Raw genomic sequence first — 17,261 nt, 5'->3', positions numbered from 1 at the left:
AGTTACTCAAGCAACTGGATATGATTTTGGAAACGGTCAGACGTTTCAGCTATAGTATCCACTAGCTTTTGGCACTGACTGTCACTGACGAAAGCTAGTGGATACTAGCTGAAACGTCTGACCGTTTCCAAAATCATATCCAGTTGCTTGAATAACTGCTTTTTGATGTATCTTATTACCTGGATGTTTAACCGTTGAAGGGGTGATACATTGTGTTAGGGGAGGGTACACTGTACTTTAGGGGATGGTACATTACATATGTTTGCCCCCCTCCCCCAGGATGCGTTCTGGGTGATCTTAGTGCTCCTGACGGACAACAAGCACAAGATGCACTGGTGTAGGGGAGGGGTTAGTACACCATATGATAGGGGATGGTACACTGTATGTGAGGGGAAGGTACATTACGTATGTTTGCCCCCCCCCAGGATGCGTTTTGGGCGATCTCCGTGCTCCTGACAGACAACAAGCACAAGATGCACGGGTTCTTCATCCCCGGCTTCCCCAAGCTGCTGCGCTTTCAGGATCACCACGACAAGCTGCTCGGCAAGTTCCTGCCCAAGGTCAAGAAAAACCTGGTGAGTAACTCAAGGTCAAGAACCTGGTGAGTACCTCAAGGTCAAGAAAAACCTGGTGAGTACCTCAAGGTCAATGAAAACATGATGAGTAGCTCAAGGTCAAGAAATAATGATACCTCAAGGTCAAGAACCTGGAGAGTACCTCAAGGTCAAGTAAATCTAAAGGGTGCCTCAAGGTCAGGAAAAACTTGGCAAGCAGCTCAAGGTCAGGCCAAACCTTGCGACAGTCTGAAGGTCATGAAAAACCTGGTGAGTAACTCAAGGTCAAGAAAAAACTAGTACCTCAAGGTCAAGAAAAACTTGGAGAAAGCTTGAGGTCAGGCTAAACTTTGTGATAGTGGTGAAGACGTGAGATCTGCACATCGCTGTACTCCGTTGTTTATTTGTTTCTTATTTGTTAACATGAATGTGATATACTCAATGATATTTGTATGTTAATTACCAGGACCTGAATGAGATCCACACCTCGCTGTACTCCATGAAGTGGTTTTTCCAGTGTTTCCTCAGCAGAGTTCCCTTCAGACTGGTCCTGAGGCTCTGGGACATCTACATCCTAGAGGGGGAGGCCGTCTTAACCGCTATGGCCCTCACCGTCTTCAAGATGCACAAAAGTAAGCATTATGAATTTTGAAAAAATCCCTGGTCTTCACTGCGCATAGCATACAATAAAAATGATGGACACCCAACAATAAGGTACCTAAAGGCCTGCTCAAGATGCACAAAAGTAAGTCTCAAGATGCACTAACATATGCAGGAGTAAGCCTCATACATGTACATGGCTCTTTGTAGTATTTTAAGTCTGAACATTAATTTTGAAACAACAGTTTTGTCAGATTGAGCAGTGTTCTGTGTTTGTGAGTGAAGGTTAGACATCCAGGATTGGTGTAACCTCTTATTTACCTTGTGTGTGTAATTAATGGCGGGCCTTGACGAAGCTAGTAGGCTCTACGCATCATGTGCGCATGGATTGAGTGACTGAGTGAGTGTTAGTGTAATTTACAAAAGTCATGTACCTTATGTTCCAGAGCGTATCGCTAAGATGGAGATCGAGCATCTTGCCACGTTTTTCCAGAAGGATCTTGAGGAGGATTTTGGGTACGATGACGATGAAGTGATCGACCAGCTGCAGCTGACCATGTCCGACCTTCGCAAGCAGAAACTCGACCTTCCACCACCCCCCAAGGTTTGTTTGTTTATTTTTTTTGGTTGTATATTCTATTGTGTGACAATCTTGTGTTGCATTGGTGGGAGACATGAGTGGTACTACATGTAACTCTTGTCACATATGCGCTGTCTGTTTATTTACCAAAGGAAAACATACTGTGTTGTTTTTGCTCAGTTTCTTCTTCAAACAAATACGGTCAATGACCTGAACCAGACGTCTGTCACTGTGGTAACTAGTGTTGGGTTACATCATGTTGTAATTTTATAGCAGGAGGGATTTAAACTCCTGTCTGACCATATGTATGAATGTGTTTGAGTAAGTATTAACAGAGTAGATCATATATCGAAGGTAAACATTATGCATTTGCCTTGCTTGTTTGCATAATTGTGTGAGAATCTGGTGTTGCTTTGGTGTGAGATATGAGTGGTACTAACTCACATGCCCTCTGTTTGTCTGCAGGTCCCGGAGGTCCCCCAGATCCCGTTCGGTACCGGCGGGAATACACCTTTGAGGAGATGACCGGGATCCGTGGCGCCCCCAGCGGCGTTCCCAACGGCACGGGGGTCGTCAGGGTCGACGTTCAAAGGTCGCCCAGCCCCACCCCCAACAGGACTCCTTCCCGGGAGGGCTCCTACAGGCGGCAGTCTCCACGGCAACAGTCGCCTAGGCAACAGTCACCACGACAACAGTCTCCAAGGGAACCATCTCCACAGCAACTAGAACCGACCAGGTCGATGAGTCATCGGGACGAGGCTCCTGATTGGTCGGTTCCGCAAGGCACTGTCAGCCAACCGCAGGAGGCCGTGATGACGTCGCCGCTGCCGAAGGAAACATGGCGGACGACGGACCTGGACAGTGCCGGAGCGTTGCCCCCGGCGATGACCTTCCACCCCGAGCCGACGTTCCAGTATCCCGAGCCGAGCGAACGCCTTCCGCAGAGGCAGCCGTCGTGGAGGACAACCAACCTGGACAACCCTGTTCCCGCCAGGACAACCTCGGACAACCCCGCCAGGCAGCCATCTGTCGCCGAGCAGCCCCGCCTGGTAACCGTCGCCGAGCAGCCCCGCCCGGCGACTGGCCAGGTGTACCACCTGCCCACGCAGCACTTTGAGCGGAACGGGAAATCCCTGGACGTCACCGTCCAAATAAGGACTTCCCCGCTGCCCAGCGGCGGTGACCCAGGGCGCAGTGACCCAGGGCACACAAGCCCGCGGCGCGAGTACGAGTTTCGCTCGCCGGGAGGGGTCGGAGGTCAGCACATCCTGCCTGGTGGCGGGGTCGGGGGTCAGCACATCCTGCTGGGCAGCGGGGTCGGGGGTCAGCACATCGGCGGGGTCGCCCAGAACGGGCTGGAGAGGCCGAAGGTGAACGGTCGCGACCCTAACCGTGACTCGGCGTACTCACACAGCTCGGATTACGATAACGTGGATGGGGACCAGTACGAAGTCTTCATGGAGAAGTCGCTGGAGAATCTCGAGTCCGGAACCGCGTACGACTCCGACGTGCCCAACGAACTCGCCTTTAACAACCAACATGGCCGCCACTCCCCCACCAAGGTCAACCAGCATGGCCGCCAGTCGCCGGTCAAGCGCCCCGACCAGCTCACCATCCACGAGCACTCCCAGCATGCTCCGCAGGACTCCCAGCATGCAATGCAGCAGCCGCGCGGCTACGAGCACTTCGTCGAGCTGCCGCAGAGGATGGGCAAGGACGTTCAAGGTCACGGGGACTTCATGCCCATGGCGCAGACGGAACACAGGCAGCGTGGGTCGCACTCAAGGTCGTCAGGGTCAAAAGTGAGATCCCCAACTGGATCTAACCCACGATCTCCCATGGGTTCTAACCCAAGGTCACCCATGGGATCCAACCCAAGGTCACCCATGGGTTCTAACCCGCGATCTTCGGCGGGATCACATGATCACAGATCCCACGGCGGCAGTCAGAGCGACAGGGGCAGTGCCCGCAGACGCTCCAGCAAGAAAAAACATCCGCCAGTCTACCTGTAAACAACTGTTTACCTGTAAGCAACTGTTTACCTGTCAACAACTGTTTACCTGTCAACAACTGTTTACCTGTAAACACTTGTTTACTTTTGACACCTGTAAACACTTGTTGACTTGTGTGAACAACTGTTTACCTGTAAACAACTGTTTGCCTGTAAACACTTGTTTATTTGCCGACATGAATTTGTCAATTGTTTACCTGTAAACATTTGTTATGTAAACACTTATGTAAACACCTGTTTACCTGTAAACATTTGTTTACATGTCAGCAGCGTACTTGTTGTTATGATTAAGAGTTGCTGAATGATTATGTTAATAATTATTAATTATAAAGGGCAGAAAAGTTGTACATATTTTGCTAGGAAGACAGGAATTCTGGGATAGTCGCACTTTGGTGGGGGTGGCTTATTATTGCTTATCATTTATTGTAATAATTATTACAATTATAATTTTAGCCACGCGCTTGTGGAAATAAGAGAAAATTTGACAATTTTGGTGTTTTAGTTTTCCCATGGCCTCTACATAGGAATTGAGGCTGGTAAACATTAACATTAATTACCTCAAGACTAGAAAATATGATGATTATTATTGCGATGAAAAAAATTGTACATTTTGGAGGCAAAAAGCTACCATTCTACTGCAGGGTCAGAGGTCAACATGCTCAGGCTAAAACTCATCTAAACTAAAAAGAAATATGTGAGAACTCTACAGCTTTCTATTCTAAGGCCACACCAAGCTACATTTTGTAATTTGTTGGTTCTCGGATTTTTTCCAGAAAAAACGACGGCGAAAAAAGAGACAGGGCGAAAAATAAAAAATGAAAACAGGTGTAGGCATCCTATTATAGCCCCAAATGCAACGATAGGAGCCATGAAGTCAACACAAAAGGCCTGGTTTAATATTTAAACAAATTCATAACTTTTAATCAAACCACTGCATTGATAGATGGAAAACTCTAACAACTAGGAAGAAAAGGACTTTCCTCAACTGTTGGGGGCAAAATATGAGCATATTTGAGCTGATTCAGAACCAGAATCTTTTTTTTTTTGCAAATCAGAAAAAAATTAAGAGGCAAATCTGAGAACCAACAAATTAAATTGGTGTGGCCTAACCATGAAAATATGCAACCACCCTGGAAAATAGCAATTTCTACTGTCCTCTGTCCTGTCCTGTCATGTCCTGTCCTGTGTTTGTGTCACTAAAGAATTGTGTTTTTCCAACTCTTACATCATCCAGGGCTGGAAAAATTACCCACCTAAAACGTACAGGAAATAGATTTCAGGAAACTGTTTTTAAATATCACGTAAACTATTGACAGATTGCCTCTAAATTTCAGGAAAGAAATTATGACTCACAATCAAACATATATTATATACTAAACCTGTGTTGTATCGAGAAGAATCAACGTAATCTTTATTTGCAGAAAGTTTTACAAATATACCTGGTGAAATTTTGACGACTTACAATAATTGTAGGTAAGAGAAAAAACACGTATTTTGAGCCCTGTTGTATATTGTAATCTCCAAGTAAAATCCTACATTTGTAACTCCCACTACTGGCAGTCAGCAGGTTTCTGAAGCCAACAGCAATAACAAGTCATGAAAGTTCATCTGTGTTGGTAGTTACTTGTTTAATGTTAAAACTTTTGATCCAACACAAAAAGTTCTCCTAGAGTTTTCAACCAGTCACTCTGGTCTTCCTCAGTAGACTGACCCAGTGAAGCTTGTCACGTGGCTTCTCTGAAGTGTGACCCCAACACTGGGTCAAAGGTATCTGGGTCAGTCTACTGAGGAAGACCAGAGTGACTGGTCGAAAGCTCTAGGTAAAAGAACTTCTATGTGTTGGATCAAAAGTTTCAACTTTAAACATACAAAAACTCTAGATATCGTCTGTCCAACACGTAACTCAGAAGTTCTGTCTAACCTGTAATGTGCACCAGTCTGTTGTAGGTTGACACAAATCAATGAAAATTCTACACTGTCAGTTCAAGACTTGTAGCGGACCAACCAGGATTCTCCCGAATACATAATCAGTACATGATCAATACATGATCAGTACATGATCAACACATGACCAATCCGTGATCAACACATGATCAGTGCATGATCAATACGTAACCATATCAGACCGTAGGAACCTCACAGGAATGTAGCAAACCATTAACAGTGTAGAACAATGCTGTTTTCGGCTGCTTCAGCTTGCCTTGTGTTTGTTGGCGAAGTTCTGCGATGTTGCTGCTTGTCTGTTGCCATGTCTCCATGTCATTTCCTAGCCTGGTGACCAAACTTATTTGTAATTTCCAAGCAGATCCTAGGGTGGCAAAAGACAGTATCAAATTGGCCAGGCAGTATCCATTGGCCAGAGAGGGTCCATATGCCAGGCATTGATGCCTGCACCTTTCTGCAAACCCTTGGGTGGCGTATTGGACCCTCTCTGGCCAATGGATACTGCCTGGCCAATTTGATACTGTCTTTTGCCACCCTAGAATCTGCTTGGAGATTAGCCTATTTTAGCTGCCAATTTTCTCTTTTGTCCCAGCTCTCAGCAATTGGGTTAAATGTAATATTGACTTGGCAACTAGTTGTAAAATAGGTTTGGTCACCTGCTAGTTTCTTATTGGTCGAGACTTTGTGGTCTTTTATCCTGCAGAGCTGCTTTGTAAGTCTTTTCTGTTGTGTACTGATTTTTGCCGAAGTCTTCCTTTGTTCATTTTGAGTTAACCTGTTTTCTGCAAAGGGCTCGTCCAGAATTGTGTTGGTTAGAGAGTAGCCCGGCAGGGTTTGGGTTAAACAGGCGAAAGAAAGGATACAGAATTATGTGGAAGGAACAGAAATAGGTGAGAAATATTGTCACTTAAAGTTGGTCACCAAGATGTTAAATAACTTCTTGTGTTGCTAATTAAGTGACTGACAGTTTAAGGATCATGACATAAGAAAGTCTGATGCAAACATTTCTGGTCTTGGAAGAGATCTTAGAAGTTGAAGGTCTGGGCAACAAGAATCTTAAGAAAAAGAGAAGAGTAGAGGGCATTTTCAAGGAACATGTGAGGAGAACTGAGTTCTGAAATTATAGCAAACTATTGAGAGTTGTGCCAGAGATCTGTACAGAATTTACTTTGGAAAATCAGAGTAAAAATTACTGTAAAACTCGATCATTATGGTGATTCCAGATGCAATAGTGGATAAGAAAGATTAATGTGAATATAGCAATGTTTACAGTAATGAAGAGCCTGCTGAAAATGAGGTGTATGAATAATTATTATAGCAATTTTTACAGTAAAGATGCAGTGACTAATTTCAGCCATACGTGCCTAGCAGTTGTACAATGTTAGCCGGGGATTGTCCATTGTTTATAGCTGGGGATCATCCATAGCTGGGGATTGTCCATTGTTAGCTGGGGATCATCCATTGTTGGCTGGGGATCGTCCATTGTTAGCTGCTTCAGTGTATTGGGCTAACGTTACTGTATGCAGTTAGGTTTATGCAATTTTGTGTTAAGAGATTGTACCTGTACATACATATGTTGTAAGGGTTGAAGGGAGTTAACAGTGATTGTAGGAATAGCCTCTACCAGGCTTCGGGAGGCGGCTAAAATGGAGAGTAGAAATTGGCCAATTAGAGAGATACCATGCCGGGGGAGTTGGTCTGCTAGAAACGTACCCGTTTGCGGCAAACTGTACTCTCTATCGGACCAACTCTCTCGGCATGCTATGTGTCTATTTGGTCGATTTCTACTCTTTCCAGCCACCTCCCGAAGCCTGGTAGAGGTTATGTAGTGAAGACTATGCAGGCTCTGCAGTAAGGCTCCTGTATTGGTGAGCACAAACTATGCAGACTGAACAGCCTAAATGTCTGGAGCCGGGCTATGTTGCTGCTTGTCAGCTAGAGATTGTATAGGAGTAAGTTTGTACCCCGTTACCCAAATATGGGCAGGTACAAAACTGTAGCAAACATTTGCACCTGGGCTATCCATATATGGTCAGGTACAAAATTGTAAGGAACATTTGCACCTGGGCTAATCAAATGTGGACTGTAGGGCACATTTGTACCCAATGCCATATATGGGCAGGTACAAAACTGTGTAGGGAATATTTGCACCTGGGCTATCCATATATGGGCAGCCAGGGCAGGAACAAAATTGTAGGGAACATTTGCACCTGGGCTATCCATATATGGTCAGGTACAAAACTGTAGGTACCCAGGTTATCCTTATATGGTGAGGTACAAAATTGTACGGAATAATTGTACCCAGGCATGCCTAATATGGTCATGTACAAAACTGCTACAGTTGGAATATTTATTCTGCTTGTACGAAGGTCATCCTGGGTCAAAGGTTGTATATGTGTCAGCGTAGGTCATAGTTCATGCACTGTCTGTGACCTTCGTTTAAATACTGTTTTTTTCCTGCAGATCGCTACATTTTGTTTCTTGTTAATAACCTTCGACACCTTTATGTAGCAAAGTGATGTTCTTTTGCGGAGCAAAGGAAGTGAGACTAACGTCTAAACCAATCATAGCAAACTGCTCTGGTATAAATACATGTATTTGCACTGCTGGGGAAGGAATTAGCCTCCGTAGCAGGCTTATAGAACTGGGGGTTTGGTGGTCTTCGGCTGTTTTCTGATTAGCCTCCGTAGCAGGCTTATAGAACTGGGGGTTTGGTGGTCTTCGGCTGTTTTCTGATTAGCCCAGTTAAAAAAAACGAGGGTAAATCAACCAGGCCGACTATGTTGTCTATATGCAATCAGAAAATAGCACATAAAAGCTCCCAAAGAACCTGAAGACCCCCAAACCCCCAGTTTTTGGCGTGCTATGGAGGCTAGTAAGAAATGCCCAGGACTTTATATTAAAGCTGCAAAAATAGAAAATTGAGAAATTCACAGATAAAAACCTACAGTCAGGTTGTTGTACGCAGAAGTTTTAAATTGATGGATGTAAACAGAGTACAATAAATTTGGCTGGAAAACTTGTGTTTGTCTCTTGGTGTTTTGTTTCCCTGTTGTCTGATTGGTGGTAAATTTTGTTTTTAACTAGAGATTAACCTTTATATTTAGTGGACCGAATGAGAAAAATCTCCCGAAGTTGGAAACTTTGAAATACAACAGGTTTCCCTTGAGTCACATGGATTGTGTCCTAGCATTACTCTCCAAGCAGATGTTTGGGTTTTGGTTTATTTTTGGCGTGTGTCGACTTTTTTAACAGGCTTTTTTTTTTTTGCATCTGTAATATGTAATTTACTCCAACACAACGTAAAAAAGATACCACTGCAAAAAAGAAAGCCCGATAAAAAAAAGCTTAGAAACACGCCAAAAATTAGCCCAAACCTAGCCTGTGTATACACAAGCTCTCGGCTGGAGGTTAGGGCGGCGGCCGCCAGGAGCGCGATTTAGTCAGGCTAGCCCAAACCTAGCCTGGCTAAATCTGCCCTCCTGGTGTAATACCGGGCCGGCCGCTAGGAGCGCAGATTTAGTCAGGCTAAGTCCAAACCCTCCAAACCTCTGCTTGGAGAGTATCCCGTCCTGCAGTGCGGGAAGATGGCGGCCGTCGTGAGAGGCATGTTCCCGGTGGAACTCTGTCAGAATCGGACGACATCCGGCAAATCAGGCGGGAAGGGAGAAACATCCGAGGCAGAGACACGGCCGGTAGAATCCACGGAGATTCCTCGCTGTGTTTTGGTGGGTCCCAAGGGTAGGTAAGTGGGAAAAATTCGTCAATTTCTACAGCCTGGTGTGGTAAAGAGTTTTCTCGTGTGAGAGATTTAGACATGTTTTTCTTTGTTGTGGTGCACAAATTGTGAACAACTTTGCGAAATAAATACTATTCAGCACCTTTCTGGCCTTATATTACTTCGTTTTGCTTGGGTATGCCATCACAAAACTTAAATGATATCTCAGTGCAAAGTACTGTTTGAAGTAGGGTAAACTTTGAGTGGGGAGGGGGGCACTTTAGAGTCTGAGAAAAAGTTTGACTAGCACGAGACGAACGCCGAGTGCTTTTGTAGCACTAGTTCACATATCCTAGTTTGCTTCTACAGGTTGCTATAGCTATAGCTAGCTTGTGAAAACTGTGCTTACCAAGGTTCAAGAAATAAAATGGGACACATTAAATTTTTCAAGGTTCCTGTTCCATGCCTGCTACGTAGTAGCTGTGTGCTGGGCATGGGTAGCCTGGGTTCTAAACCCATAGCACACTGGACACGAAGTATCTCAGTGAGCCTGAGATACTTTGTGTCCAGTGGCACCCAGGCTAGGGCATGGGTAGCCGGCACAGTGTGCTTGTGTAGTAAAGTGTTAGCTTAAGCCGGTTGTGATAGTTCTAAGCACTATAAAACAGGCCAGCATGATTGCCGTGCACGCTGTGCTTGGTAGCTGTGTGCTTGTGTATGTTAACTGTTCTAGCTAAGATTGTGGAGATGCACTATAAAACAGGCCAGCATGATTCCCGTGCACGCTGTGCTTGGTAGCCGGTGCAAAACCAACTCCAGCTTCGATCCCTCACCTCCCACCCACATGTGGGGGTGAAAAATCGGCTGGACACAGAAACACACAGATTTAGACCTAGGAGAAAAAATTTTCCTGTTTCCCGACAGACCCTAGCAAAAACTGCCCACCCTAGCCTTTTTTGTGTAGACATATAAAATTTTCCAAGCTGATCACAAATTTTTCTAGTACTAGCTCCATTATCTGAAACTTGCGTGATGAAACACTGTACAAAATAGTTTTCCAACAAATATGAAAATACACGTGTCCTCATGCATGCTTGACTTTGTTTAACTGTACTGTATAACTTGGATTACTAGAGATTGCCAAAGTCTAAAAATAAAAGGAACAAACAAAAAGAAAATCCCTACATACCAACCCTAATTTTTTCAGGACCGAAACAGGAAACACAACATTTATGTTAATTTTTTTAACAGCTGTTCACTGTATTCTCTGCTGTTGTGTACAGCACACAGCTGTCCAGTTTATAGCTGCTGACTCTTTTCTCTGCTGTTCCAGTGGTAAAACAGCGCTGCTGTTCCAGTACGGCCTCAGTCTGGTGAGCCAAGGTCGCCGCGTGACCTTCATCTCGCACGAGACGCTCCACACGATGCCGCTCAAGGTCGCGGGGACGCAGAAACCCGACCAGATGGCACTCAAACAGCTGCAGATCTTGTGAGTTTCCACTTTTCTGTGCCACCCTCCTGCTCGGAAAGTCTGTATCTGTGTGTCTGTACATGAATCTGTATTTGTGCATGAATCTGTATCTGATTGCAAATAAAGGTCATGAATGATTCATATTACCTATTATTATGATTTCATACTACTTGTATGTACCATATGTACATTTGAGTTACTTTGGTTTTATTTGACTGATGTTGTCAACTTGAATGGTTCACTTCTTTTGTTCTTTTCTTTTGTTGAATAAATAAAAAAAAAGATCATGAGTGATTGCCATAAATAGTGCCCCCCTCCCACTTTTAAATGGCCCCCTCCCCGTTTTCTGTACATGTCCTGATGCTGTGATTGTTAACTTTGTGATAGTCTAGGTAAATGAAAATGTCCAGGACTAAATTTTGAAGTCCTTCTCGTATGGTACTTTAATTAAGTACCTGAATATTAACTTAGTCTACCATCTTGTGGTACATATACAGGTACCTGAACACCCAGGAGTCCTTACTGCAGTACCTGAGCTCCGTCCACACCCAGGCCCCCCTCCCCACCGCTATCCTAGTGGACAATCTGGACTACTACGTCAGCACAGCTCAGGTGAGACATAGTGACCCCCCATCTATACACACACACAAACATACCCAGTATTACCCACTCACACATACATACACACACAGACAGACACACATACACACACACACACACACATACACGCACACACACACACTCTCAGTCACACACACACACACACACACATGAATGCACACAGCACATACATGCATACAAACACACACACGCATACAAACACACACACATAAAGTCACATACACACACACACACACACACACAGTCACAGACACACACACACAAACACAAGGCACCCTAGTGTAGTGAGTGTTCTGCCCCATAGACCACTCTACAAGGGCACACACATGCACACACACACATACATGTAGACGCATACACACACATGTAGGTACACACATTTACTATATGTGTCCCACTCCCACAAGGCACCCTAGTGTAGTGAGTGTTCTTCCCCATAGACCACTCAACAAGGGACGGGTGCCAGAGCAAACGGGTTCGTGGTGGCTTTTGCACTTGGCCACCGACGTGGTGGTCAGGATCATACGCTGCCATACATACGCACGCATACGCACACATATCGTGCCATATATATGCACACATACGCTGCCATACATACGCACTCATATGCTGCCATACAAACACACACATACGCTGCCATACAGACGCACTCATATGCACACATGTGCCATATATACGCACACATACGCTGCCATACATACGCACTCATATGCACATATCGTGCCATACATACGCACTCATGCGCACACATACGCTGCAATATATACACAGACATACGCACACACATGCTGCCAAACAGATACACGGATACTCTGCCATACATACGCACTCATATGCTGCCATATATATGCACTTTTATCCTACCATACATGTGCACACATACGCTGCCATATGCACAAAGATTGTGGTCAGGATCAAATGCTGCCATACACACATTCACACACAAACACGCGCACACACAAACAGACGTGCACACACAGACTCATACAGTACACTCACACACACACGCACACACACTCATGCGCACACACACACGGGGACGCACACACACACACACACACAAATGCTCTCTCTCACACTCGTACCAGTGTGGTTTGACAGTAAATTCTTCTCATGCCCTGTTCCAGACTGCTGAGACAGCCCCCGTAGTGGCCAGACTGTGTGCTTACCTCGTCGACGCTGCTTTCTTCATCTCAAACAAACTGTAGGTTATAGTCCTGTTACCTTGGCAACTGTCTCCATAGCAGCACATAAGTTTGCATTTTTCATTGCTTTGTTATTCTTTCCCTATAGATTTGCAATAAACATATCACCATGTTTAAAGTTAAAACTTTTGATCCAAACACATATCACCATGCTAAAATACTGAATAAGAATACAATTAAGTTCTTATGTAGAGTTCTACTACAGTGTGAAAACTTACATGTATGTATTTCATGTGACAAAAATGTGGTTTAAACAAGCAACAAAACTTTTTATAAGTCTTGTTGTATCTTGTTGAAAATCAAACTCTGCACACTGGAAAGGAAACAGACATAGTTTTATGTTTTTTATTAGTGAGTGTCCTCACAAACTGAAAATAAAATTTGTTTCTCGCCTTTCTCTCCTGCAGGTCAGAAGACAGGTCCGTAACCGGGCGTGTCCTGTGCCCGGTGGTTGCCACGGTGACACCGCCCGGTGACCGGACGGCTCTGCGCTGGTACGAGCGGTTCCTGACCTCTGTCTGGGAGGTCAAAGGTGAGACTCCAGACTTGTTTACATCTGAAGACACTTGAAGACAATCAGTTTAGCAGCCTCTAAGAAAAAAAGTTGTAAAGTTTTGCGTGTCCAGTGATGAAATATTCTGTCCAGTTCTGCTACTGAATCAGTCCTGACGACTTCACAGCTCTGAGGACACATCAGAAAAAAAGTTTTCGTACAGCCCTTTTTTTATTGACTTTTTCAAGCACTATTCCATTAGTGAAATGTAGGTCTTCATCCAGTCTTGTACAACAGGAAAATTCACACTGAAAAAGTTGATGGTTGGATCAGTCCATAGGCCGAAGTAGATATCGCTCCCTGATTCAACCATGTTCCGTAACCCTGACGACCATGTTCTGTCCGCAGGTGTTGCCGGGCAGCAGAGTATCTACCAGCTGTCTAACGTGTCGAGCGCCAGCCGAGACTCGCTGGTCGTGACATATGAAATTAGCGACGCACTAAGGATGCTCGACGTGCAGGAGGAAGAACAGCTGGAGGTGGGGGACTGAAGGGTGGACCATGGAGCAACTACAGGTGAGTACAAACTATGGTGTGGTGGCAGGGCTCCAAATACTGGGTGCATGTGCACCATAGTGCACCCAATTTTTTTCTGTGGGTGCACCCAAATATTTTTGTAGGTTTACGCATGTAAAGATGTTAAATATATAGTAGTATTTGTCTTATATGGTGCACCCACAAACATTTTTGTGCACCCTATTTCTTAGTTTGGGTGCACCAGGATCAGGGCTGTTTTCCTTCCAATGGAAAGCTGGGGATGCTGGTTTAGTTTTTAAGAGTCAAGAATGTTGAAGACAACCCTGTAGGAATCAGTTCTCAGTAAGAAGTAGTCTCACTAGTCTATGTAGTGGGAAGTTTTTGTGTGTCCTGTGATGAAATATTCTGACCAGTTCTGCTACTGAACCAGTCCTGACGACTTCACAGCTCTGAGGACACAACAGAAAAACTCTCACATTAGAGTTGCTTTTCTTTAAAATTCTTACCTGCTTTTCTTGTCCTCCTTGCTTTATCCTTATTCCTCCAAAGTTTTCAACTGCATGGAGCATTTTTGTGGAATAATCAGTAAATGTTGTTTTTCCTTAAGGAACCAACATGTCTGCTGTGCAGCTGAGTTGAAGAATCTGGAGGCTGTTTCCTCAGAATTTAGCAGGTCAGTTCCTCCAACTTGTGTGTTATAACTACAGTAGTTTGTTTTGGTAGTTACTTGTTTAAATTTAAAACTTTAGATCTAACAAAAGGTTCTCTCACCTAGAGTTTTCAACCAGTCACTGTGGTCTTCCTCAGTAGACTGACCCAGTGAGGCTTGTCACGTGGCTTCTTTGAATTTCTTCCATCTGTTGTTTTTGCTTTATTCAGGCCTCCAAAGTTATCAATTCCATGGAGCATTTTTGTAGAATCATCAGTAAATGTTTTTTTTTCACAGAAATCCCTGCCTCTGACTTGTCTGAAGTGATACCCATCTGACCAGAGAGGACCGTAGGAGGCTGTTTCCCCAGAATTCAGCAGGTCAGTTTCTCTGACTTGTGTGTATAAGGCCTAGGAAAAAATGTTGGTTTAAAATATATGTGTCCTCATGCAAGATTTACTTGGTTCAACTGTATAAGTTGGATCACTAGAGATTGCCAAAGTCTATAGAAAAGAAAAAAGATAATCCCTACCTACCAACCCTTATTTTTTCCAAGATTAAAACAGGAAACACATTTCTTTCCTATAGGCCTTACAGACCAGCAGGTATCTGTGTGTCCTGTGATGAAACATTCTGTCCAGTTCTGCTACTGAATCAGTCCTGATGACTAAACAGTTCTGAGGACACTACAGATAAACTCTTGGTTTTTTTAGAGCCATTTTTTCATGCTTCACAGAATTTTTAAAACACTTTAAGTATTCCATCAGTGAAGTCTAAGTCTTCATCAGACTTGTAGCACCAGAGTTGAGCAGTCAGTAGTCAAAGTCACTAAATGTTTTTTTTTTTTTTTTCAGAAGTCTGAAATGATGCCCAGATGAGCTGGCGAACAGTAAAGTTGTTTCCAGAAAATTCAACAGGTTAGTTTTTTACAAGCAAGAAGACCCAGGTTCAATCCCCAGGGTTGGACCCAGACATGTCCGGACTTGCACCCAGACGTTGTGCCCTTGGGAAAGGCACTTAACACGTATTTCCCCCCTCAGTTACAGGGTTCCTGGGCCCTACTAGGGTTTGGGTTGGCGTTAGGAAGGGCATCCAGCCGTAAAAATCGTGCTTCAAAAAAAGACTTGTACCTCGTGCAAGCACGTCTAACCCCCAGTTGGGGAAAAATGACGTTAAATTCGGTTTAAAAAAAAAAGTTTCCTGATCATGTTTGCAGCATGAAATAACCAGAAATAGTCACAAACTGAACCATATTCCTGCCAAAAAGTGCTACTGTCAGAACCCCGTACCATCTAGTGGGAATCAGATTCACCAGGAACTGTCCTGGCAGACCGTGGAGGAGAGACTTAAGATCAATAATAATGTGCACCTTCAAAAAAATTCCAAACAACCAGCCGTACTCTACAATCAACTGCGCCTTGTGTCACATCAACACACTTACAGAACCAGAAATGCTACTCGGAACACCTTCAAACTAGACAAACCAAAAACAAACAGCACTAAAAAAGCCTTCACATACAGAACTACTGCAGCATGGAACTCTCTACCACATGGGCTGCAAACAGTGTCATAACATGAGAAGTTCAAACAAGACCTACTAAAGCACATGAGGGTCTTGAATAAGTAAAGCACATACGATGTTACACATTTGTTTCTTTTAAATGATTTTGTAATGTAAATGTATATGTAATTGTATGTGATGTATTGTCATGTCTTATGTACCCTCTCCTGAAAGAATAGCTGTCACCCTCAGGTGGGCAGTTAAAGGAGAGTTTTACCGCAATAAACCTCAATCTATTGTTAATTTACTGAATAAGAAAACGGTTTAACCCAACATATGATCTTCTAGTCATTACTGTAGCATTATAGCTTGCAGCAGTAAACATGTAAAAGTCTTGAATTGCGACTTCTGTATGTGACCGATTTTTATGTTTACCGAATGAAAACATTGTTTTTGCTCAGTTTCTTCTTCTTCTTCTTCTCCAAACGGTGACCTCTGACCTGGCCAATGACCAGATTTGTTGATGTCTATCACCATGGTAACGGCTGGGTTACATAATGTTGCAGTTTTATAGCAGGAGGGATTTAGACTCTTGTCACCATATATGTGTATGTGTTTTGAGTAAGAATTAACAGATGTCCATATGTGAAGGTAAACATTATGCATTTGCTTTGCAAATGTTACTTTAAATTTCTAGTTTAAATATGGGATTATATATACAGGAGGTCTTCACTTTGTAACAAATACGTGTTTTGTGCAAAATTCTCCCGCCTCAGGACTGGATGTATAAAGACTTGCAAAATAAATGCTGTGAATCTTAAAATGTTTGTGGTTGTTTCATTACCTCCATGAAAAATGGAGGTATTGTTTTTGGCATGTCTGTGTGCATGTGTGTTTGTGTTTCCGCACATTTGTAGTCAGCATAACTTCATAACCCCTTAATGGATTATGATGATATTTGCTATGCTGGTACATGTAAGTCTTAGGAAGCCAAAGGTCAAGGTCAAATATGGGCCTCCTGGTGGATGACCTTGGTACTGCAGCATAACTTCCGGTTTTTGTATCTTTTGTCCTGATAGCTTTTCCTGTCAGGAATAAGTGGTGTAAGTTTGGTCCCCCTAGCAGCTTGTTCTGGAACTGCAGGGCACTTTATGGCGAAATCTTTAAAAGCAAATCAATCAAACTGGTTTACTAGTTAAAAAGGTGTTGCAGTGTATCATGGAATTTTGCATTGTACAATATACAACAGTCTTAATGCATTTTAATCTAGGAGTTAGTGTATCCATGAGAAAAGTGTTATTTCGAACTGCAGTTGTGTTGTGCAAGTGCCGTAGAATTTCTGCCCCAAAGGAGAAGCAAAATAAAAGCAATTGTGGG

General features: G+C 43.8%; 2 protein-coding genes across 3 annotated transcripts in view; both read left to right on the top strand.

The window, feature by feature from the left end:
• Nucleotides 1-3,778, top strand: part of LOC109486934 (USP6 N-terminal-like protein) — a 23,887-nt gene extending 20,109 nt beyond the window's left edge. The window contains exons 10-13 of one of the 2 annotated variants that reach the window (XM_019790840.1): nt 426-575; nt 1,021-1,186; nt 1,601-1,758; nt 2,200-2,358. In XM_019790840.1, the coding sequence (XP_019646399.1) occupies nt 426-575; nt 1,021-1,186; nt 1,601-1,758; nt 2,200-2,259 (534 nt within the window). In that variant the 3' untranslated portion in view covers nt 2,260-2,358. Of the gene's footprint in view, nt 1-425; nt 576-1,020; nt 1,187-1,600; nt 1,759-2,199 lie in introns of those variants that run through there. The other variant, XM_019790839.1, reaches the window with a different exon arrangement.
• Nucleotides 3,779-9,280: 5,502 nt separating this feature from the next.
• LOC109486959 lies at nt 9,281-16,112 on the top strand. The gene is made up of 9 exons (XM_019790874.1): nt 9,281-9,434; nt 10,741-10,896; nt 11,376-11,454; nt 12,627-12,703; nt 13,112-13,236; nt 13,606-13,773; nt 14,342-14,407; nt 14,681-14,763; nt 15,238-16,112. Exons 1-6 carry the CDS (start codon nt 9,298-9,300, stop codon nt 13,746-13,748), a joined length of 717 nt encoding a protein of 238 aa, XP_019646433.1. The 5' UTR covers nt 9,281-9,297; the 3' UTR covers nt 13,749-13,773; nt 14,342-14,407; nt 14,681-14,763; nt 15,238-16,112.
• The last annotated feature ends 1,149 nt before the right edge of the window (nt 16,113-17,261 follow it).

Source organism: Branchiostoma belcheri, unplaced genomic scaffold (assembly GCF_001625305.1).
Source record: "Branchiostoma belcheri isolate BF01 breed outbred unplaced genomic scaffold, Haploidv18h27 scaffold84, whole genome shotgun sequence".
Classification (NCBI taxonomy): domain Eukaryota; kingdom Metazoa; phylum Chordata; class Leptocardii; order Amphioxiformes; family Branchiostomatidae; genus Branchiostoma; species Branchiostoma belcheri.
The sequence above is the reverse complement of the archived record's forward strand: the minus strand, read 5'-3'. Positions and strand labels throughout refer to the sequence as shown.

Excerpts from the sequence above, each read along its gene's own strand:
- LOC109486959 (XM_019790874.1), top strand. The coding sequence starts at position 9,298 with ATGTTCCCGGTGGAACTCTGTCAGAATCGGACGACATCCGGCAAATCA. Across the intron at positions 10,897-11,375 it reads CTCAAACAGCTGCAGATCTT|GTACCTGAACACCCAGGAGT; the intron begins GTGAGTTTCCAC and ends GTACATATACAG. Across the intron at positions 13,237-13,605 it reads CTCTGTCTGGGAGGTCAAAG|GTGTTGCCGGGCAGCAGAGT; the intron begins GTGAGACTCCAG and ends TTCTGTCCGCAG.